At 47.4% G+C, this 23,974-nt stretch overlaps 1 protein-coding gene across 1 annotated transcript in view; it reads left to right on the forward strand.

Moving 5' to 3' along the window:
* RIPOR1 (RHO family interacting cell polarization regulator 1) overlaps positions 1-23,974 on the forward strand; it is a 114,414-nt gene that overhangs the window by 61,979 nt on the left and 28,461 nt on the right. Inside the window, 5 exon segments of the mRNA XM_075577107.1 lie at positions 5,908-5,951; positions 7,336-7,461; positions 15,812-15,960; positions 19,450-19,579; positions 22,433-22,576. Of these exon segments, the coding sequence (XP_075433222.1) occupies positions 5,908-5,951; positions 7,336-7,461; positions 15,812-15,960; positions 19,450-19,579; positions 22,433-22,576 (593 nt within the window).

Below are 23,974 nucleotides of genomic sequence, written 5' to 3' on the forward strand. Positions count from 1 at the left end.
CCTGAAAAGCTGACCTGTCGGTGCCTCTCGAGGACCGACGTTGTCCACCCCTGACCTAGTTCAAATCCCAGGGTCTGCTGTCCTCGTGGGACAAGTCACTTTGTCTCCCTGTGCACCAAAAAAGAGATCGTAAGCTCTTTGGGTGAGGTATTCATTAGCGGTGCGTGAACGGTCGGCACTATAAGACACTTGCTGGTGCCGGAAGCCCCCGTAGGCTGCGGCCCCAGTGCGGGCGCGACGGGGGCACCTCCCGGCGCTCCCCTCCTCCACCCAAGCGATCTGATGGACTTCAGATCACTTGCGACTGGGGGGGGGGGGGGCGTGGCGGGGGGCGCGGCCATGATGTCACGCGGCTGGTTCGCCCTCATTGGCTGAACCGCCACCGTGACGTGGCCAATGCTCGGCCGCCGCGCAAAAAGACAAAAATCTTGCCTTTTGGCCAAGGAGGTCACGCATCCCGGCTTGTGCGCGCACACGCCGACTGGGGCCCGCCCCATAGAGGGCTGTTACTTGTGAGCGCCGCACACGCCGTAGCGTGCGCCACAGCAGCCACTGGGGACCTAACCTTAGAGCCTACTCGCTTGAATGTCCCATAAGGCATCTTCTGTCACCATGTAAAACAACATACTCCGACATAGCCCAATTTCTATTGGGTGGTCTGGCACCGACTTGGAAGTCTTGTTGTACGTACCTGGCCCACCAGCATAGAACTGACCACGTTGACCTTATAGACATGTATCATGTCTCCTGAGATCTGGGTCTCCAGTGTGTTTGGGGTCAGGACCCCAGCCCTATACCACTGACCTGTACGTGTTAGAACGTCTGTGAATGAGTTGGAGAAACATCTGGATGGACCGAACCTGGATCTGCTGATCAGCAATGCCGGGTTACTGACCCCAAACACACCGGAGACTCAGATCTCGGAAGGTGTGATACATGTCTACACCCGCCAGCATAGGACCGACCCGATTTATCGTGAATGCCGTTTGTAACATGTGCAGTATTTAGTGTGTCCGTAGCTGAGTGCAGTGTGTAACATGTGCAGTATATAGTGTGTCCGTAGCTGAGTGCAGTGTGTAACATGTGCAGTATTAGTGTGTCTGTAGCTGAGTGCAGTGTGTAACATGTGCAGTATTAGTGTGTCCGTAGCTGAGTGCAGTGTGTAACATGTGCATTATATAGTGTGTCTGTAGCTGAGTGCAGTGTGTAACATGTGCAGTATTAGTGTGTCCGTAGCTGAGTGCAGTGTGTAACATGTGCAGTATTAGTGTGTCTGTAGCTGAGTGCAGTGTGTAACATGTGCAGTATATAGTGTGTCTGTAGCTGAGTGCAGTGTGTAACATGTGCAGTATTAGTGTGTCCTTAGCTGAGTGCAGTGTGTAACATGTGCAGTATATAGTGTGTCTGTAGCTGAGTGCAGTGTGTAACATGTGCAGTATATAGTGTGTCTGTAGCTGAGTGCAGTGTGTAACATGTGCAGTATTAGTGTGTCCGTAGCGGAGTGCAGTGTGTAACATGTGCAGTATTAGTGTGTCCGTAGCTGAGTGCAGTGTGTAACATGTGCAGTATATAGTGTGTCTGTAGCTGAGTGCAGTGTGTAACATGTGCAGTATTAGTGTGTCTGTAGCTGAGTGCAGTGTGTAACATGTGCAGTATATAGTGTGTCTGTAGCTGAGTGCAGTGTGTAACATGTGCAGTATATAGTGTGTCTGTAGCTGAGTGCAGTGTGTAACATGTGCAGTATTAGTGTGTCTGTAGCTGAGTGCAGTGTAAAACATGTGCAGTATATAGTGTGTCTGTAGCTGAGTGCAGTGTGTAACGTGCAGTATATAGAGTGTCCGTAGCTGAGTGCAGTGTGTAACATGTGCAGTATATAGTGTGTCTGTAGCTGAGTGCAGTGTGTAACATGTGCAGTATTAGTGTGTCTGTAGCTGAGTGCAGTGTGTAACATGTGCAGTATATAGTGTGTCTGTAGCTGAGTGCAGTGTGTAACATGTGCAGTATTAGTGTGTCTGTAGCTGAGTGCAGTTTGTAACATGTGCAGTATTTAGTGTGTCCGTAGCTGAGTGCAGTGTGTAACATGTGCAGTATTAGTGTGTCCGTAGCTGAGTGCAGTGTGTAACATGTGCAGTATTAGTGTGTCCGTAGCTGAGTGCAGTGTGTAACATGTGCAGTATATAGTGTGTCTGTAGCTGAGTGCAGTGTGTAACATGTGCAGTATATAGAGTGTCCGTAGCTGAGTGCAGTGTGTAACATGTGCAGTATTAGTGTGTCTGTAGCTGAGTGCAGTGTGTAACATGTGCAGTATTAGTGTGTCCGTAGCTGAGTGCAGTGTGTAACATGTGCAGTATATAGTGTGTCTGTAGCTGAGTGCAGTGTGTAACATGTGCAGTATTTAGTGTGTCCGTAGCTGAGTGCAGTGTGTAACATGTGCAGTATTAGTGTGTCTGTAGCTGAGTGCAGTGTGTAACATGTGCAGTATATAGTGTGTCTGTAGCTGAGTGCAGTGTGTAACATGTGCAGTATATAGTGTGTCTGTAGCTGAGTGCAGTGTGTAACATGTGCAGTATTTAGTGTGTCCGTAGCTGAGTGCAGTGTGTAACATGTGCAGTATATAGTGTGTCTGTAGCTGAGTGCAGTGTGTAACATGTGCATTATATAGTGTGTCTGTAGCTGAGTGCAGTGTGTAACATGTGCAGTATTAGTGTGTCCGTAGCTGAGTGCAGTGTGTAACATGTGCAGTATTAGTGTGTCTGTAGCTGAGTGCAGTGTGTAACATGTGCAGTATTTAGTGTGTCCGTAGCTGAGTGCAGTGTGTAACATGTGCAGTATATAGTGTGTCTGTAGCTGAGTGCAGTGTGTAACATGTGCAGTATTAGTGTGTCCGTAGCTGAGTGCAGTGTGTAACATGTGCAGTATTAGTGTGTCCGTAGCTGAGTGCAGTGTGTAACATGTGCAGTATTTAGTGTGTCCGTAGCTGAGTGCAGTGTGTAACATGTGCAGTATATAGTGTGTCTGTAGCTGAGTGCAGTGTGTAACATGTGCAGTATTAGTGTGTCCGTAGCTGAGTGCAGTGTGTAACATGTGCAGTATTAGTGTGTCCGTAGCTGAGTGCAGTGTGTAACATGTGCAGTATTTAGTGTGTCCGTAGCTGAGTGCAGTGTGTAACATGTGCAGTATTAGTGTGTCCGTAGCTGAGTGCAGTGTGTAACATGTGCAGTATTTAGTGTGTCCGTAGCTGAGTGCAGTGTGTAACATGTGCAGTATTAGTGTGTCCGTAGCTGTGTGCAGTGTGTAACATGTGCAGTATTTAGTGTGTCCGTAGCTGAGTGCAGTGTGTAACATGTGCAGTATTAGTGTGTCCGTAGCTGAGTGCAGTGTGTAACATGTGCAGTATTAGTGTGTCCGTAGCTGAGTGCAGTGTGTAACATGTGCAGTATTAGTGTGTCTGTAGCTGAGTGCAGTGTGTAACATGTGCAGTATTAGTGTGTCCGTAGCTGAGTGCAGTGTGTAACATGTGCAGTATTAGTGTGTCCGTAGCTGAGTGCAGTTTGTAACACTGTGCAGTATTAGTGTGTAACATGTGCAGTATTAGTGTGTCTGTAGCTGAGTGCAGTGTGTAACATGTGCAGTATTACTGTGTCTGTAGCTGAGTGCAGTGTGTAACATGTGCAGTATTAGTGTGTCTGTAGCTGAGTGCAGTGTGTAACATGTGCAGTATTAGTGTGTCCGTAGCTGAGTGCAGTGTGTAACATGTGCAGTATTAGTGTGTCTGTAGCTGAGTGCAGTGTGTAACGTGCAGTATTAGTGTGTCTGTAGCTGAGTGCAGTGTGTAACATGTGCAGTATTAGTGTGTCCGTAGCTGAGTGCAGTGTGTAACATGTGCAGTATTAGTGTGTCCGTAGCTGAGTGCAGTGTGTAACATGTGCAGTATTAGTGTGTCCGTAGCTGAGTGCAGTGTGTAACATGTGCAGTATTAGTGTGTCCGTAGCTGAGTGCAGTGTGTAACATGTGCAGTATTAGTGTGTCCGTAGCTGAGTGCAGTGTGTAACATGTGCAGTATTAGTGTGTCTGTAGCTGAGTGCAGTGTGTAACATGTGCAGTATTAGTGTGTCCGTAGCTGAGTGCAGTGTGTAACATGTGCAGTATTAGTGTGTCCGTAGCTGAGTGCAGTGTGTAACATGTGCAGTATTAGTGTGTCCGTAGCTGAGTGCAGTGTGTAACATGTGCAGTATTAGTGTGTCTGTAGCTGAGTGCAGTGTGTAACATGTGCAGTATTAGTGTGTCTGTAGCTGAGTGCAGTGTGTAACATGTGCAGTATTACTGTGTCTGTAGCTGAGTGCAGTGTGTAACATGTGCAGTATTAGTGTGTCTGTAGCTGAGTGCAGTGTGTAACATGTGCAGTATTAGTGTGTCCGTAGCTGAGTGCAGTGTGTAACATGTGCAGTATTAGTGTGTCTGTAGCTGAGTGCAGTTTGTAACATGTGCAGTATTAGTGTGTCCGTAGCTGAGTGCAGTGTGTAACATGTGCAGTATTAGTGTGTCCGTAGCTATGTGCAGTATTAGTGTGTCTGTAGCTGAGTGCAGTGTGTAACGTGCAGTATTAGTGTGTCTGTAGCTGAGTGCAGTGTGTAACATGTGCAGTATTAGTGTGTCCGTAGCTGAGTGCAGTGTGTAACATGTGCAGTATTAGTGTGTCCGTAGCTGAGTGCAGTGTGTAACATGTGCAGTATTAGTGTGTCCGTAGCTGAGTGCAGTGTGTAACATGTGCAGTATTAGTGTGTCCGTAGCTGAGTGCAGTGTGTAACATGTGCAGTATTAGTGTGTCCGTAGCTGAGTGCAGTGTGTAACATGTGCAGTATTAGTGTGTCCGTAGCTGAGTGCAGTGTGTGTCCGTAGCTGAGTGCAGTGTGTGTCCGTAGCTGAGTGCAGTGTGTGTCCGTAGCTGAGTGCAGTGTGTAACATGTGCAGTATTAGTGTGTCCGTAGCTGAGTGCAGTGTGTAACATGTGCAGTATTAGTGTGTCCGTAGCTGAGTGCAGTGTGTAACGTGCAGTATTAGTGTGTCCGTAGCTGAGTGCAGTGTGTAACATGTGCAGTATTAGTGTGTCTGTAGCTGAGTGCAGTGTGTAACATGTGCAGTATTAGTGTGTCCGTAGCTGTGTGCAGTGTGTAACATGTGCAGTATTAGTGTGTCCGTAGCTGAGTGCAGTGTGTAACATGTGCAGTATTAGTGTGTCCGTAGCTGAGTGCAGTGTGTAACATGTGCAGTATTAGTGTGTCCGTAGCTGAGTGCAGTGTGTAACATGTGCAGTATTAGTGTGTCCGTAGCTGAGTGCAGTGTGTAACATGTGCAGTATTAGTGTGTCCGTAGCTGAGTGCAGTGTGTAACATGTGCAGTATTAGTGTGTCTGTAGCTGAGTGCAGTGTGTAACATGTGCAGTATTAGTGTGTCTGTAGCTGAGTGCAGTGTGTAACATGTGCAGTATTACTGTGTCTGTAGCTGAGTGCAGTGTGTAACATGTGCAGTATTAGTGTGTCCGTAGCTGAGTGCAGTTTGTAACACTGTGCAGTATTAGTGTGTCCGTAGCTGAGTGCAGTGTGTAACATGTGCAGTATTAGTGTGTCTGTAGCTGAGTGCAGTGTGTAACATGTGCAGTATTACTGTGTCTGTAGCTGAGTGCAGTGTGTAACATGTGCAGTATTAGTGTGTCCGTAGCTGAGTGCAGTTTGTAACACTGTGCAGTATTAGTGTGTCCGTAGCTGAGTGCAGTGTGTAACATGTGCAGTATTAGTGTGTCTGTAGCTGAGTGCAGTGTGTAACATGTGCAGTATTAGTGTGTCCGTAGCTGAGTGCAGTGTGTAACATGTGCAGTATTTAGTTGGTAATGATGTCTATTTGTTGCAGGACTGGCTGGGTTTGCACGGCTCTGTGCAGGAGATCAGTATGAGGTAAGACTGGTTGCAGCTCGCGTACTGTACCACTGTGCCGCACCCATATAAGCAAAAAACCAGAACTATATAACAGTATATACACAGGTGTGGGGCTGTGTATCTATACAACAGTATATACACAGGTGTGGGGCTGTGTGTATCTATATAACAGTATATATACAGGCGTGGGTCTGTGTATCTATATAACAGTATATATACAGGTGTGGGTCTGTGTGTATCTGTATAACAGTATATATATAGGTGTGGGTCTGTGTGTATCTATATAACAGTATATATACAGGTGTGGGGCTGTATGTATCTATATTACATTATATATACAGGTGTGGGGCTGTATGTATCTATATAACAGTATATATACAGGTGTGGGTCTGTGTGTATCTATATAACAGTATATATACAGGTGTGGGTCTGTGTGTATCTATATAACAGTATATATACAGGTGTGGGGCTGTGTATCTATATAACAGTATATATATATACAGGCGTGGGGCTGTGTATCTATATAACAGTATATATACAGGTGTGGGTCTGTGTGTATCTATATAACAGTATATATGCAGGTGTGGGTCTGTGTGTATCTATATAACAGTATATATACAGGTGTGGATCTGTGTGTATCTATATAACAGTATATTTATATACAGGTGTGGGTCTGTGTATCTATATAACTGTATATATACAGGTGTGGGTCTGTGTGTATCTATATAACTGTATATATACAGGTGTGGGTCTGTGTATATCTATATAACAGTATATATACTGGTGTGGGGCTGTGTGTATCTATATAACAGTATATATACAGGTGTGGGTCTGTGTGTATCTATATAACAGTATATATACAGGTGTGGGTCTGTGTGTATCTATATAACAGTATATTTATATACAGGTGTGGGTCTGTGTATCTATATAACTGTATATATACAGGTGTGGGTCTGTGTATATCTATATAACAGTATATATACTGGTGTGGGGCTGTGTGTATCTACATAACAGTATATATACAGGTGTGGGGCTGTGTGTATCTATGTAACAGTATACATGCAGGTGTGTGTCTGTGTGCATCTATATAACAGTATATATACAGGTGTGGGTCTGTGTGTATCTATATAACAGTTTTTGTATATATTGGTGTGGGTCTGTGTGTATGTACAGTAGTAGTAGAAACGTGTACATTAGTATATATCACTGTGTGTGTTAGTACATTTTTGCAGTGGGTTTACACTGTACAACGCGCAACCTGTATATAATACACTGCCTTTCAGTGCACTGCTAGTCTCTCAGGGCAGCCATGGGGTTAATCTAAGCATGACGTGTGACCGCTCTTCGTATCGGGACGGTTGTAGCAGGATCTCACTGGGTCTCCTGTGTCCGCGTCTCTCAGATCTTTATGAAGTACGGGCGCCAGCGCTGGAAATTGAAGGGTCGCATCGAGGTGAATGGGAAGCAGGTGTGGGACAGTGAGGACATGGTCTTCCTGCCGCTCATTACCGAGTTCCTCTCAATAAAGGTATGGGAGATGTTGCCCTATTTTAGACCTAGTTGCGCTTGTACAATCTGACTAACCAGGACTGAAACTAGAGGAGAGACAATGTGGCATTCATTACCCATGGAGACTGTGATGGCAGATACATAGATATCTTCAAATAAAAGGTTGGCCATCTTTTTGGAAAGGAAAGGTATACATTGATATACCAAATAAGTAAACATGGGAAGGATGTTGATCCAGGGAGTAATCTGATTGCTAATATTTGGAGTCAGGAAGGAATTTATTTTTTCCCCTATGAGATATCATTGGATGAAATAACACTGGGGTTTTTGTTTGCTTTCCTCTGGATCAATAAGTAAGTATAGATATAGGATAAAGTATCTGTTGTCTAAATTTGGCATAGGTTGTACTTGATGGACGTACGTATTTTTTCAACCTCACCTACTATGTAACAGAATAGAAAAGCTAACAATGAGACCGAAAACGTCTCGCTCAAGAACCATTGTTGGTCCAGTAATAGTCCTTCCGATTCCTCTGTGGGTCATGTGGATTATTTGCAATGTCCGTCCTCCTATCCCACGTAGTCTGCATACCCTGCAGACACTGTCCAGCAGGGCAGAATCTCCCTACACCAGCACAACTATTAGTCAAATCAAGGAAGCGTAAAGGAAAGCAAACCCACAGTCACTCCTACCAACCATGGTGGCCAAGCACTGCCATCTACTGCACTTATTCCCTCAACTCCTATCTCTGTAACTCTCCCACTGTGACCAAGCACTGCCATCTACTGCACTTATTCCCTCACCTCCTATCTCTATAACTCTCCCACTGTGACCAAGCACTGCCATCTACTGCACTTATTCCCTCACCTCCTATCTCCGTAACTCTCCCACTGTGACCAAGCACTGCCATCTACTGCACTTATTCCCTCACCTCCTATCTCTGTAACTCTCCCACTGTGACCAAGCACTGCCACCTACTGCACTTATTCCCTCACCTCCTATCTCCGTAACTCTCTCACTCTGACCAAGCACTGCCACCTACTGCACTTATTCCCTCACCTCCTATCTCTGTAACTCTCTCACTCTGACCAAGCACTGCCATCTACTGCACTTATTCCCTCACCTCCTATCTCTGTAACTCTCCCACTGTGACCAAGCACTGCCATCTACTGCACTTATTCCCTCACCTCCTATCTCTATAACTCTCTCACTCTGACCAAGCACTGCTATCTACTGCACTTATTCCCTCACCTCCTATCTCTGTAACTCTCCCACTGTGACCAAGCACTGCCATCTACTGCACTTATTCCCTCACCTCCTATCTCTGTAACTCTCCCACTGTGACCAAGCACTGCCATCTACTGCACTTATTCCCTCACCTCCTATCTCCGTAACTCTCTCACTCTGACCAAGCACTGCCACCTACTGCACTTATTCCCTCACCTCCTATCTCCGTAACTCTCCCACTGTGCCCAAGCACTGCCATCTACTGCACTTATTCCCTCACCTCCTATCTCTGTAACTCTCCCACTGTGACCAAGCACTGCCATCTACTGCACTTATTCCCTCACCTCCTATCTCCGTAACTCTCTCACTCTGACCAAGCACTGCCACCTACTGCACTTATTCCCTCACCTCCTATCTCCGTAACTCTCCCACTGTGACCAAGCACTGCCATCTACTGCACTTATTCCCTCACCTCCTATCTCTGTAACTCTCCCACTGTGACCAAGCACTGCCATCTACTGCACTTATTCCCTCACCTCCTATCTCCGTAACTCTCTCACTCTGACCAAGCACTGCCATCTACTGCACTTATTCCCTCACCTATCTCCGTAACTCTCTCACTCTGACCAAGCACTGCCATCTACTGCACTTATTCCCTCACCTCCTATCTCCGTAACTCTCTCACTCTGACCAAGCACTGCCATCTACTGCACTTATTCCCTCACCTCCTATCTCCGTAACTCTCTCACTCTGACCAAGCACTGCCATCTACTGCACTAATTCCCTCACCTCCTATCTCCGTAACTCTCTCACTCTGACCAAGCACTGCCATCTACTGCACTTATTCCCTCACCTCCTATCTCCGTAACTCTCTCACTCTGACCAAGCACTGCCATCTACTGCACTAATTCCCTCACCTCCTATCTCTGTAACTCTCCCACTGTGACCAAGCACTGCCATCTACTGCACTTATTCCCTCACCTCCTATCTCTGTAACTCTCCCACTGTGACCAAGCACTGCCATCTACTGCACTTATTCCCTCACCTCCTATCTCTATAACTCTCCCACTGTGACCAAGCACTGCCACCTACTGCACTTATTCCCTCACCTCCTATCTCTGTAACTCTCCCACTGTGACCAAGCACTGCCACCTACTGCACTTATTCCCTCACCTCCTATCTCTATAACTCTCCCACTGTGACCAAGCACTGCCATCTACTGCACTTATTCCCCCACCTCCTATCTCCGTAACTCTCCCACTATGACCAAGCACTGCCATCTACTGCACTTATTCCCTCACCTCCTATCTCCGTAACTCTCCCACTGTGACCAAGCACTGCCATCTACTGCACTTATTCCCTCACCTCCTATCTCCGTAACTCTCCCACTGTGACCAAGCACTGCCATCTACTGCACTTATTCCCTCACCTCCTATCTCTGTAACTCTCCCACTGTGACCAAGCACTACCATCTACTGCACTTATTCCCTCACCTCCTATCTCTGTAACTCTCCCACTGTGACCAAGCACTGCCACCTACTGCACTTATTCCTTCACCTCCTATCTCCGTAACTCTCCCACTGTGACCAAGCACTGCCACCTACTGTACTTATTCCCTCACCTCCTATCTCTGTAACTCTCCCACTGTGACCAAGCACTGCCACCTACTGCACTTATTCCATCACCTCCTATCTCCGTAACTCTCCCACTGTGACCAAGCACTGCCATCTACTGCACTTATTCCCTCACCTCCTATCTCTGTAACTCTCCCACTGTGACCAAGCACTGCCACCTACTGCACTTATTCCCTCACCTCCTATCTCTGTAACTCTCCCACTCTGACCAAGCACTGCCATCTACTGCACTTATTCCCTCACCTCCTATCTCTGTAACTCTCTCACTGTGACCAAGCACTGCCATCTACTGCACTTATTCCCTCACCTCTTATCTCTGTAACTCTCCCACTCTGACCAAGCACTGCCACCTACTGCACTTATTCCCTCACCTCCTATCTCTGTAACTCTCCCACTGTGACCAAGCACTGCCATCTACTGCATTTATTCCCTCACCTCCTATCTCTGTAGCTCTCCCACTGTGACCAAGCACTGCCATCTACTGCACTTATTCCCTCACCTCCTATCTCTGTAACTCTCCCACTGTGACCAAGCACTGCCATCTACTGCACTTATTCCCTCACCTCCTATCTCTGTAACTCTCCCACTGTGACCAAGCACTGCCATCTACTGCACTTATTCCCTCACCTCCTATCTCTGTAACTCTCCCACTGTGACCAAGCACTGCCATCTACTGCACTTATTCCCTCACCTCCTATCTCCGTAACTCTCTCACTCTGACCAAGCACTGCCACCTACTGCACTTATTCCCTCACCTCCTATCTCCGTAACTCTCTCACTCTGACCAAGCACTGCCATCTACTGCACTTATTCCCTCACCTCCTATCTCTGTAACTCTCCCACTGTGACCAAGCACTGCCACCTACTGCACTTATTCCCTCACCTCCTATCTCCGTAACTCTCTCACTCTGACCAAGCACTGCCATCTACTGCACTTATTCCCTCACCTCCTATCTCCGTAACTCTCCCACTGTGACCAAGCACTGCCACCTACTGCACTTATTCCCTCACCTCCTATGTCCGTAACTCTCTCACTCTGACCAAGCACTGCCATCTACTGCACTTATTCCCTCACCTCCTATCTCTGTAACTCTCCCACTGTGACCAAGCACTGCCATCTACTGCACTTATTCCCTCACCTCCTATCTCTGTAACTCTCTCACTCTGACCAAGCACTGCCATCTACTGCACTTATTCCCTCACCTCCTATCTCCGTAACTCTCTCACTCTGACCAAGCACTGCCATCTACTGCACTTATTCCCTCACCTCCTATCTCTGTAACTCTCTCACTCTGACCAAGCACTGCCATCTACTGCACTTATTCCCTCACCTCCTATCTCTGTAACTCTCCCACTGTGACCAAGCACTGCCATCTACTGCACTTATTCCCTCACCTCCTATCTCTGTAACTCTCCCACTGTGACCAAGCACTGCCATCTACTGCACTTATTCCCTCACCTCCTATCTCTGTAACTCTCTCACTCTGACCAAGCACTGCCATCTACTGCACTTATTCCCTCACCTCCTATCTCCGTAACTCTCTCACTCTGACCAAGCACTGCCATCTACTGCACTTATTCCCTCACCTCCTATCTCTGTAACTCTCTCACTCTGACCAAGCACTGCCATCTACTGCACTTATTCCCTCACCTCCTATCTCTGTAACTCTCCCACTGTGACCAAGCACTGCCATCTACTGCACTTATTCCCTCACCTCCTATCTCCGTAACTCTCCCACTGTGACCAAGCACTGCCATCTACTGCACTTATTCCCTCACCTCCTATCTCTGTAACTCTCCCACTGTGACCAAGCACTGCCACCTACTGCACTTATTCCCTCACCTCCTATCTCTGTAACTCTCCCACTGTGACCAAGCATTGCCACCTACTGCACTTATTCCCTCACCTCCTATCTCCGTAACTCTCTCACTCTGACCAAGCACTGCCACCTACTGCACTTATTCCCTCACCTCCTATCTCTGTAACTCTCCCACTGTGACCAAGCATTGCCACCTACTGCACTTATTCCCTCACCTCCTATCTCCGTAACTCTCTCACTCTGACCAAGCACTGCCATCTACTGCACTTATTCCCTCACCTCCTATCTCTGTAACTCTCCCACTGTGACCAAGCACTGCCATCTACTGCACTTATTCCCTCACCTCCTATCTCTGTAACTCTCCCACTGTGACCAAGCACTGCCATCTACTGCACTTATTCCCTCACCTCCTATCTCTGTAACTCTCCCACTGTGACCAAGCACTGCCACCTACTGCACTTATTCCCTCACCTCCTATCTCCGTAACTCTCTCAACATACCTCTTCGATTGTAAGCTCTCCGGGGCAGGGATTTCCTTTCCTATGGTCTTGTAAAGCGCTGAGTTCATTGTGGGCGCTACATAAATAAAGATATACATACATACATCTCCAAAATTCATTATTTATTCCCCTCCGCATTTAAAGTAGAGCAACTCGCCCCTGATAAAGTGCAGCCACACGGGAGGGGAGTTGAGGCCGTAGTAAGATGCTGTGAGCACCAGCCAGAACCATCGCTTCTGGAGCAGAAAGCCGGCGTTGTTTAATCCGTGACTAACACAATTCCCCCTTTTCAGATGTAAGTTCTCTACTTGATGTGTTCATGTAAATAAACACAGAATGTTGGATATCTACCTTTCTTTACCGCGCGCTCCTCTGATTGCAGGAATAGCTGTGCTCGTGCCTCCCACATAGTAAAGTGGAGGGGGATGTTCGATCCCAGCCACAGTCAGTTCCTCTCCCACTAAAACATAACATTTATTTATGTAGGACTAGTAATGTGAGGAAGGACTAGTAATGTGAGGAAGGACTAGTAATGTGAGAAAGGACTAGTAATGTGAGGAAGGACTAGTAATGTGAGAAAGGACTAGTAATGTGAGAAAGGACTAGTAATGTGAGGAAGGACTAGTAATGTGAGGAAGGACTAGTAATGTGAGGAAGGACTAGTAATGTGAGGAAGGACTAGTAATGTGAGAAAGGACTAGTAATGTGAGAAAGGACTAGTAATGTGAGGAAGGACTAGTAATGTGAGGAAGGACTAGTAATGTGAGGAAGGACTAGTAATGTGAGGAAGGACTAGTAATGTGAGGAAGGACTAGTAATGTGAGGTAGGACTAGTAATGTGAGGAAGGACTAGTAATTTGAGGAAGGACTAGTAATGTGAGAAAGGACTAGTAATGTGAGGAAGGACTAGTAATGTGAGGAAGGACTAGTAATGTGAGGAAGGACTAGTAATGTGAGAAAGGACTAGTAATGTGAGAAAGGACTAGTAATGTGAGGAAGGACTAGTAATGTGAGGAAGGACTAGTAATGTGAGGAAGGACTAGTAATGTGAGGAAGGACTAGTAATGTGAGGAAGGACTAGTAATGTGAGAAAGGACTAGTAATGTGAGAAAGGACTAGTAATGTGAGGAAGGACTAGTAATGTGAGGAAGGACTAGTAATGTGAGGAAGGACTAGTAATGTGAGGAAGGACTAGTAATGTGAGGAAGGACTAGTAATGTGAGGAAGGACTAGTAATGTGAGGAAGGACTAGTAATGTGAGAAAGGACTAGTAATGTGAGGAAGGACTAGTAATGTGAGAAAGGACTAGTAATGTGAGAAAGGACTAGTAATGTGAGGAAGGACTAGTAATGTGAGGAAGGACTAGTAATGTGAGGAAGGACTAGTAATGTGAGAAAGGACTAGTAATGTGAGGAAGGACTAGTAATGTGAGGAAGGACTAGTAATGTGAGGAAGGACTAGTAATGTGAGGAAGGACTAGTAATGTGAGGAAGGACTAGTAATGTGAGGTAGGACTAGTAATGTGAGGAAGGACTAGTAATTTGAGGAAGGACTAGTAATATGAGGAAGGACTAGTAATGTGAGGAAGGACTAGTAATGTGAGAAAGGACTAGTAATGTGAGGAAGGACTAGTAATGTGAGGAAGGACTAGTAATGTGAGGAAGGACTAGTAATGTGAGAAAGGACTAGTAATGTGAGAAAGGACTAGTAATGTGAGAAAGGACTAGTAATGTGAGGAAGGACTAGTAATGTGAGGAAGGACTAGTAATGTGAGGAAGGACTAGTAATTTGAGGAAGGACTAGTAATGTGAGGAAGGACTAGTAATGTGAGAAAGGACTAGTAATGTGAGGAAGGACTAGTAATGTGAGGAAGGACTAGTAATGTGAGGAAGGACTAGTAATGTGAGGAAGGACTAGTAATGTGAGGAAGGACTAGTAATGTGAGAAAGGACTAGTAATGTGAGGAAGGACTAGTAATGTGAGGAAGGACTAGTAATGTGAGGAAGGACTAGTAATGTGAAGAAGGACTAGTAATGTGAGAAAGGACTAGTAATGTGAGAAAGGACTAGTAATGTGAGAAAGGACTAGTAATGGGAGAAAGGACTAGTAATGGGAGAAAGGACTAGTAATGGGAGAAAGGACTAGTAATGGGAGAAAGGACTAGTAATGGGAGAAAGGACTAGTAATGGGAGAAAGGACTAGTAATGGGAGAAAGGACTAGTAATGTGAGAAAGATAGATCTTTCAAAATATTGAAATTTGTCATTTCTATCACATTTATTTTTTTTTAATATTATTATTATTATTATGTCTAGTTAATGTTCTATTTTATATGAATGCACTACGTTTTTGAAGTTTCTTAATGTTTTTTAAATCGATTACTTCTCTCCCAAATTCTGGGCCTCACAGTTTTTTTTAACACGTGATCTCCTCCTCCTACATCACCTCTAACTCCTTATTTCCGTTTGACTTCCATTCAACGGGTTTCTCGTTCGAATCACCTTGTGTTTGTCGGACAAATCTTAAGGCAGAAGACTACTTTGTAAAGAAGGCCCTCGAGGTCTAGAAAACCTGACTTTTCGGGAAAGGCTGGAAGAATGCGGTTATTTAACATGGGAGGGGAAGTTTGAAGGAGGAACACCGTAATGCTCTGCAAATCTGTAAATGGTCGCTAATACGACATGTTGAGCAAGGATTCTCCAAATGCATTGGGACAATGTAAGAAGCAATACACCAAAGTACGACTAGAGAGGTGCAGGGGGTTGGAGGGTTGTTGCAGATTATATAGGGAACTTGTGGAATCTCCACCATTGGAAGATTAGTTTATGAAGCCACATGGTAGGTGTAGTCTAGGGGGGAATTTGTTCCTTTGTCCAACAATGAGATGTGAAAGCTCCCTATTTCTGGTGGTGAGAACCATTGCACATACAAACATTGTGTCTGTATTACATGAAACCCTGTCCGTTCCCTCTCCCCAAATACACACGCAGAGGTTGTGGTCCTGTGGTCTGTAGAAGAGCAGAACTAGATCAGTAGCAGAACTACGACTCCTAGCATGCCACACTGCTAATTAAGCGGTTTCTTCAGTGACTAGTGGGGGTCCACTGTCCAGAACTGGACAATGCTCTCCGTGGTTTAGCTGCTCTGGCTATAGGGTCATTTAATGATATAAATAATGTTGTATTTTAGGTAACAGAACTGAAGAGCCTGGCGAACCACGTGGTAGTGGGCAGCGTGTCCTGCGAGACCAAGGATCTCTTCGCTGCTCTCCCGCAGGTGGTGGCTGTGGACATTAATGACCTTGGGACCATTAAACTCAGTCTGGAGGTCAATTGGAAGTAAGTGGAGCTCTGGCTTAAACACTTAGGCTGGGGCCATAGAGGGGGTAGCAGGGCTGAGGCGCGCTGACGCTGAGGCTCGCCTGCTGAAATCTGCGCGATTTCATGCCCATGCAGGCGAGCCAGCGGGCGCGATCGGGAGGCGGGGGGTAGACTGAAAAACAGCTTGGCTGTCGGCTGAAAATCCAGCGCCTCAGCACGCCTGCGGACGCTCGCGTGAGCCCCCTCTAAAGACATCCTCATGGAGGATGCAGGGGCTCAGCGCGGAGCGTCCGCACGGCTCAGCACGGACGTGCCTTCTATGGACTCAGCCTTATAAAGGCCGAGGGGCGATGTAATCATCACACTAACTGCATCCTCCTCATCATCATCAACTACTCTGATTTTGCATACATTGAAGCAGAGAGTGTCTTCAAAGGACACAGAAGATTGAGAGTTTGCAGATTTGCCCAAATCGGCATTGAAGTCTGAGCCCTGACCACCATGGCTTCCATGGAGTGGGGTAGAGGAATAAGTAGGGAGGGGGGGAGGGTTTTGGCAGGGTGTCATGTAGATGAGATAGCAAAGAGTAGGATAGAGGGGGTGGTAGCGAATGATTTAGAGGAACTGGCCCAGATCAGTCAAATCTCAAAACATGTGTCCCCCGGACCTTGAGAAGCATGGGAGAATAGTGAGGGGGTACCTAGTGCGGGGGATCCCAGTGAGGGGGTTCCCAGTGTGGGGGTTCCCAGTGAGGGGGGTTCCTAGTGCGGGGGGTTCCTAGTGAGGGGGTTCCCAGTGCGGGGGTTCCCAGTGAGGGGGTTCCCAGTGCGGGGGTTCCTAGTGCGGGGGTTCCCAGTGCGGGGGGTTCCTAGTGAGGGGGTTCCTAGTGCAGGGGTTCCTAGTGCGGGGGGTTCCCAGTGCGGGGGTTCCCAGTGCGGGGGTTCCTAGTGCGGGGGGTTCCCAGTGCGGGGGGTTCCCAGTGCGGGGGGTTCCTAGTGCGGGTGTTCCCAGTGCGGGGGGTTCCTAGTGAGGGGGTTCCTAGTGCGGGTGTTCCCAGTGAGGGGGTTCCTAGTGCGGGGGTTCCTAGTGCGGGGGGTACCTAGTGCGGGGGTTCCTAGTGCGGGGGGTACCTAGTGCGGGGGGTACCTAGTGCGGGGGGTACCTAGTGCGGGGGGTACCTAGTGCGGGGGTTCCTAGTGCGGGGGTTCCTAGTGCGGGGGGTTCCTAGTGCGGGGGGTACCTAGTGCAGGGGGTTCCCAGTGCGGGGGGTTCCCAGTGCGGGGGGTTCCTAGTGAGGGGGTTCCTAGTGCGGGGGGTTCCTAGTGAGGGGGTTCCTAGTGAGGGGGTTCCTAGTGCGGGGGGTACCTAGTGCGGGGGTTCCTAGTGCGGGGGGTACCTAGTGCGGGGGGTACCTAGTGCGGGGGGTACCTAGTGCGGGGGGTACCTAGTGCGGGGGTTCCTAGTGCGGGGGGTACCTAGTGCGGGGGGTACCTAGTGCGGGGGGTACCTAGTGCGGGGGGTACCTAGTGCGGGGGGTACCTAGTGCGGGGGGTACCTAGTGCGGGGGGTTCCTAGTGCGGGGGGTTCCCAGTGCGGGGGGTTCCCAGTGCGGGGGGTTCCCAGTGCGGGGGGTTGCCAGTGCGGGGGGTTCCCAGTGCGGGGGTTCCCAGTGCGGGGGTTCCCAGTGCGGGGGTTCCCAGTGCGCTGCATTTTATTGCAGGTCCCTTTAGCAGTTGAACTAGAGTTGGGAGCAATTTTCTGAGACAATGCATTAAATCAGAGCGTAGCAGGGAGCCGGGGGTCACTTTCATGGAGTGGGGGAGCGGTATAAAGTGGGGAGAGAGTGGGGGAGCGATATAAAGAGGGGAGAGAGTGGGGGAGCGGTATAAAGCGAGGAGGGAGTGGGGGAGCGGTATAAAGCGGGGAGAGAGTGGGGGAGTGGTATAAAGCGGGGAGAGAGGGGGGAGCAGTATAATGAGGGGAGAGAGTGGGGGAGCGGTATAAAGCGGGGAGAGAGTGGGGGAGCGGTATAAAGCGGGGAGAGAGGGGGGAGCGGTATAATGAGGGGAGAGAGTGGGGGAGCGGTATAAAGTGGGGAGAGAGTGAGGGAGCGGTATAAAGCAGGGAGAGAGGGGGGAGCGGTATAATGAGGGGGGAGCGGTATAAAGCGGGGAGGGAGGGGGGAGCGGGAGAGTGGGGGAGCGGTATAAAGCGAGGAGGGAGTGGGGGAGCGGTATAAAGCGAGGAGGGAGTGGGGGAGCGGGAGAGTGGGGGAGTGGTTTAAAGTGGGGAGGGCGGGGATATATATTTATTTATTTATACAATGTGTTACCAGGAAGTAATACATTGAGAGTTACCTCTCGTTCTCACGCATGTCCTGAGTTAAAATGACAAATAATACATAGTTACAAATACAGTTACATAAGTGAGCAGGGTATACATTATATACAAGACACTGCAGCACAGTTAGAGAGAATATATATTACTAGCTGAGAGACCCGGCATTGCCCGGGAGTTAAATTTCCCGCTCCCTCCTCTCCCCCTATTTCTGTGCTCCCCCTCTTTCTCCGTTCCCCCCCCCCCCGCTCCAGAGGGAGGGAGGGACAGTGGACAGGAGGGGGGGAGGGACAGTGGACAGGACGGGGGGGCAGTGGACAGGAGGGGGGGGAGGGACAGTGGACAGAAGGGGGGGAGGGAGGGACAGTGGCGCTCCATGCAATGCTCCATGCGGTGCCCCATGCAATGCCCCATGCAATGCCCCATGCAATGCCCCATGCAATGATCCATGCTGCGCTCCATGCAGCGCTCCATGCGGTGCCCCATGCAATGCCCCATGCAATGCCCCATGCGGCGCTCCATGCGGCGCTCCATGCGGCGCTCCATGCAATGCTTCATGCAAAGCTCCATGCAAAGCTCCATGCAATGCTCCATGCAATGCTCCATGCGGCCCTCACACCAAACCGGATCCGGCGTTTGAATGGAGATGATTTGCAGGTTTGTGCCGATAAAACCGCGGTGCTCCAGATAAGTCAAATCTCAAACATCTGATCCCTCGGAACTAGACAATGAGGGGGGGATATAGATGGGCAGAAGGGGGATATTTAGAAGGGGAGAAGGGGCAGCTCAGCGGGAAGAACACAGCTTCGAACAGGTGGTGAATCCATGTTCGAAATACGATTGTAAGCTCTTCAGAGCAGAGGCTCAAGTCTAAGTACAGCGCTGCATACACTGTCAGCACTGTACTATTCACCTGCTTTGCTGGTCCCTCTGAAGTTAGTTCTGTGGTTTTCTGGTGGAATAAAAACATATGTAATGGAGTTGATATTGTCGGTCACGCTTCCATTGTACTACGCTACTGAGAATGTTGGCACCTTATAAATAAATGATGATAATAAGCACATTTTACAGGATGCAACGACCCATACATTAAAGACTAAGCTCAACCAACACTGACCAGAAACTGCCAGCCTGGTAATAATCCTCCCCCCCCCCCCACTTCCCTTACAGTCCGTTCGACAAAGATGATCAGCCCTCTGCTGCCAGCACCGTTAACAAATCCTCCACCGTGAACAAGAGGTTCTCCACATACAACCCCAGCCCGCCGGACACGCCCTCGCTGCGGGAGCAAGCTTTCTATGTGAGTAGCACCAGTCCTTGTTTGCTTTGGTTAACGCGACATCTTACAACCTGTGCTGCTCTAACGTTTAGGGCGCCCAAGTAACGTCCACTGGGCACCACTAGGACTCCCCGCCTTGTGACGTCCATTGAACCCCATTATTTTGTAGAGCTCTATTCAAGGGGAGGTTGTCTTCCATGAATGGAAGAGGACTTCTTTTGTTGTTCGGGGCTATGTACACACACAGAATTTGACGGCAGATGAGAACCACTTTGCCCAGCCCGTCTGCCCATCACAATAAAAGAGATCATGTTATCACGATGCTTCCACAGCCTGTCCTGCTCTATCTTTCATCTGTCAGACCTTGGTTGTCTAGTAATTTCATTTTCTCTGAAGGTTAAATTGGCTGTCGGGGATTTTCTTAGCGGGAAGCCAATTCGTACCGACCTCTTCATGGCTTGGGACCGGAATCTTGGAGAGCGTCTTCGGTGATGTCACGATGAGAACAAATATGCGCGCCGAGACTCCTGCCCATATTCATGAAGAGGTCCGTACGGATTGGCTCACCATTAAGAATGTCGTCAGTAGCCATTGTAACCTCCCAAGAAACCATGAAATCGCTCGTCAGCAAGGTTCCCGTTTAGGTAGGCTAAAATATATATATTACAAATAATTAAGATGTTTAAATCCATCCATTGCCAATGATGCCTGTAATATGTTTTTTTTTTTTTAAAGAGCGTGACAATTCTAATTTGTGTTTATGTAGCCAAAATAAATCTGTGCTCAGAACACAGCTCACAAGGTAACTTTTTTGTTGTGCTTTAAAAATGACTTTACCCAAGATCGCAAAGAGCTGGCACACATGGTAACATGGCTCGCCCACTGCCAACAACATAACTGCAACCATTGTCCCTTAAATGATTTTTATTCCCCTCCAGCATCACAACGGTTTAATTTAAAAAAGCTGGGGTTGAATCTACAGTGGTTTGTGTTCAAAGGCAGATGGCATAGTCAATTTTTGTAAATGGACATTTATTTTAGCAATTCCCCTACGATTCTGCCACTTAACGGTAGCATATTCATCTAGCTTACAAATGATACATTTTTGCTTTAAGTGAAGTTGGGTATCTTCTGCAAGTCTATATAGGGAATGCAATCTGTAAGATTAAGTGTAAAATCAGGATGTAAGTAAGCAAAACAATTGCTTTAGGTCCCAAAACGTCAGTGACGTTGATGTCCTAATTGTTACATTAAGATTTTACTGAAGCCAGAAACCCTTGTGTCTGTCTTGGGTCATAGGATCCTGACATTATAATGAGGTGCCTGCAATGGTGGCAGTAGTAGGATACATTTGAAGTATCAGCACTGATTAAGTACAGCTGAACAACTACCAAAACACCACCTGATTTATTTTTTACCATTTATTCTTGGGGATGCATATAATAAGGTCGTTTTGGAGAATCATGAGTGAAAAGACAAGTTGGTGGAGGGCCCCTTAAAATACCACTGAGCTCACCGACAAACATACAAAAGCCCCTAACAAACAGAACTAAGACTAAATGAGAAAGATCTGTATATCTAGACTTGCATTTAAAAGGCAATCCAAGGCGGTGGATTTTTTTTTTGGCGAATCCTTTTACATTTATTTATATATATTTATACTGTATATTTGAAGCAGGGGGTCTCCGGAACTGAATCCCATTAATTTCCGCTCCGGGGACCCCCTGCTTGCGGAGATACTTACCTACACATTAGGTGCCAGTTGCCGCTCTCCTCGGCTATCGGGGTTCACAAAATGTCCGCTCTTCAGATATTTCCTGGCCTGCGGGCCAATAGGAAGCTGTGACGTCATTGGAGCGACTTGGCCCATGTGACGTGGGAGCTTCAAACTTAAAAGCCCTGCTTGCTGAACCGGAGCAGCTACCGGCACCTAGTTCGGAGGTAAATATCTCCAGAAGTAGGGGGGACAGTTCCGAAAAACCCCTGCTTCAATTTTATATTTAAAAAAAAAAAGCTTTAAAATTAATTTGCCGCCTAAGGCCGCGCTCTTATTGTGCTGGCGACGCGACCGATGACGTCACCCGTCGCCACTGGCGAAAGTTGTAATTTTATTTTTAGCGACGTCGCTGGCGACAATGCCAGTGACGTCACTAAAAGGGGCGGGCTGCGCAATTTGATTGGTTTAGAGACAGTCACATGTGGCGACTGTCTCTAAAAAATAAAATTTACCCGGCTTCAACATGTGCTTCAACATGTTTGGTCGCTGTCGCGCTTACTATAAGCGCTTGCGACGGAATGCATGTATTTGTTTCGGAGCGACGTTGCGTTGCCGTCGCAGGACTCTATAAGCGCAGCCTTAGAGTAATCCTTTTAAGGTAAGGGAACCCTTTTTTTTTATTTTTTTTCAGGTAGAAAATGCAAAAGTGGTTAAAAAAAAAAAAAGTTGAGCTACGTATAAGGGAGAAGTATCCCTGATAAATATAAAGAATTGCTTAGTATGGCACTGATTCAATGGTTTATACCATGTCGTACTGTATAGCTATAGTTATTTACAGTAGTCGACAAATTACCAAAAAATCTACTCGCCGAACAAAAAAATCTACTCGCCACCTAGTACCACACGTGTGTTGCTTGGGCCAATAAGAGCTCGCCACGATGTTAAATCCACTCGCCCGGGGCGTGCAAATGTATAGGTTTGTCGAACACTGGTTATTGTGCTTTAGCATAAGACCCCTCGAAGTGTGATCATTGTGGAGGAAAGATCATTGGGACAGAGTAGCACTGTAAGACCCAGAAATTGCTGCATAATTAGTCTCCATGATCATGTCCACCCCCTTGTGTGACACCAACCTTCTCCATTTGTGCCCTGGAAAGAAGCCCACGCAGCCAGCCTCGGAAAAGCACAGCTGGCCGTTGCTTGACATCCTCCGAGAGACCTTAATTGAGAAACTGTCTCGGAGTTGCTCGTGCAGCGATGTCTCGTCGGTCCAGGTTAATACTTGTGAGCAGGACTTCTATGTAAGTTGCCTAGAAGTAGTCGAGTGTGGATTGTGGGGGCACATTAGACGTAGTTTAGCTTCCCAAGGTGTGAGATGTGTCCTACCTTCGAGCATTAACAGATCAACTCCACCCAATGCTACACCACCTAAATGGTTACTAACACTGTTGTGTTACGTGCCACTTTGCCTTCCATCCAGCTGCTTAGTCTTAGACCTTGTAGAATGTAGTGCAACGTTCCTTCTGGGCATAATATAGAGCGGTTATCCCCCCGAGGCACGCTATGTTGGGACACCACGTCTTTCCGACCACGGACAATGCACAGAAGTTTTATATGTACAAACAGTACATCGTAATTCTATCATGTTATTGCTATGAAACACATCAATGTGTGGAGTTTGTAACATATATTTCCGTGTTGGTGTTATCAATCTTTACCATATTATTTATCTCTATGGCGCTTTTTTTATAAACTGTGATCGTGTTGGAGCCCTATTGAAAGACAACTGGGTTTCTGTAACATCACATCGGCGCTATCGCAATGTGTAGACTATCTCCATCAATCTTTCTCGCAATATCTGTCGAGATAGATCTATGTGTATGTACATGCATGTATGTATGTTTTTATATTTGTGTGTGTGTGTGTGTATATTATTATGTTGTTATTTGCCTGGCGTAGTATATAAATCTACATACACACACAATGGGCAAAACACACACAGTCTTCTTCTCTCTGTCTCTTGCTTGCTGGACTCCACGTTGGGCGCCAAATGTAACCTCCCTGCCCGGCTCCTATAAAGTTTACATCGTTGTGCAATGGTTGTCTACACGGCATGGGTGACCTTAACTCAGGCGGCTGGGGGGTAAGGTAGCACAGATGTATAATAATGGGCGCCAGAAACTTTTGTTTCTACAACTGTCATAATATTCGTGTCCCAAACACAGGGCCCGCTCATACACATATTGATAAGGTGATACTGTGCTTTATAGCAGACATACACAAATACGTTTCTTCCATTAGTTTCCACTCTTAACACTCAAATGGAGGTAGATTGACTTGGTTGCTCTTATAAGGTGTGGGACCCGGCCCGCTTGTTGCTTCGGGATCAACATCGGTATTATTCCGGTTACACTAGGCCCATATGGGAGTTCTGGCCGGTCCTTCTTAAGTGACCCAATACCTTTGCCCTGTTTGGGAAATGCCACCTCCATACATACTGAGAGGAATATTAATGTCGATCCGCAGTTAGAGCCGGACCGCGACACCCGGCAGCCATCTTTCCTGAGGCCCTCTGTAGCGGGCCATTTTCCTACCTGTTAGATATTTTGGACTCCATTAGCTGCCTTCTAGGATCCTGAATGAAAGGGTCACTGCCCCTATCTACAACATAATAAAGCAGGAGGGCCTAGTCTGTGCTA

This window comes from Ascaphus truei, chromosome 19 (assembly GCF_040206685.1).
Source record: "Ascaphus truei isolate aAscTru1 chromosome 19, aAscTru1.hap1, whole genome shotgun sequence".
Lineage (NCBI taxonomy): Eukaryota > Metazoa > Chordata > Amphibia > Anura > Ascaphidae > Ascaphus > Ascaphus truei.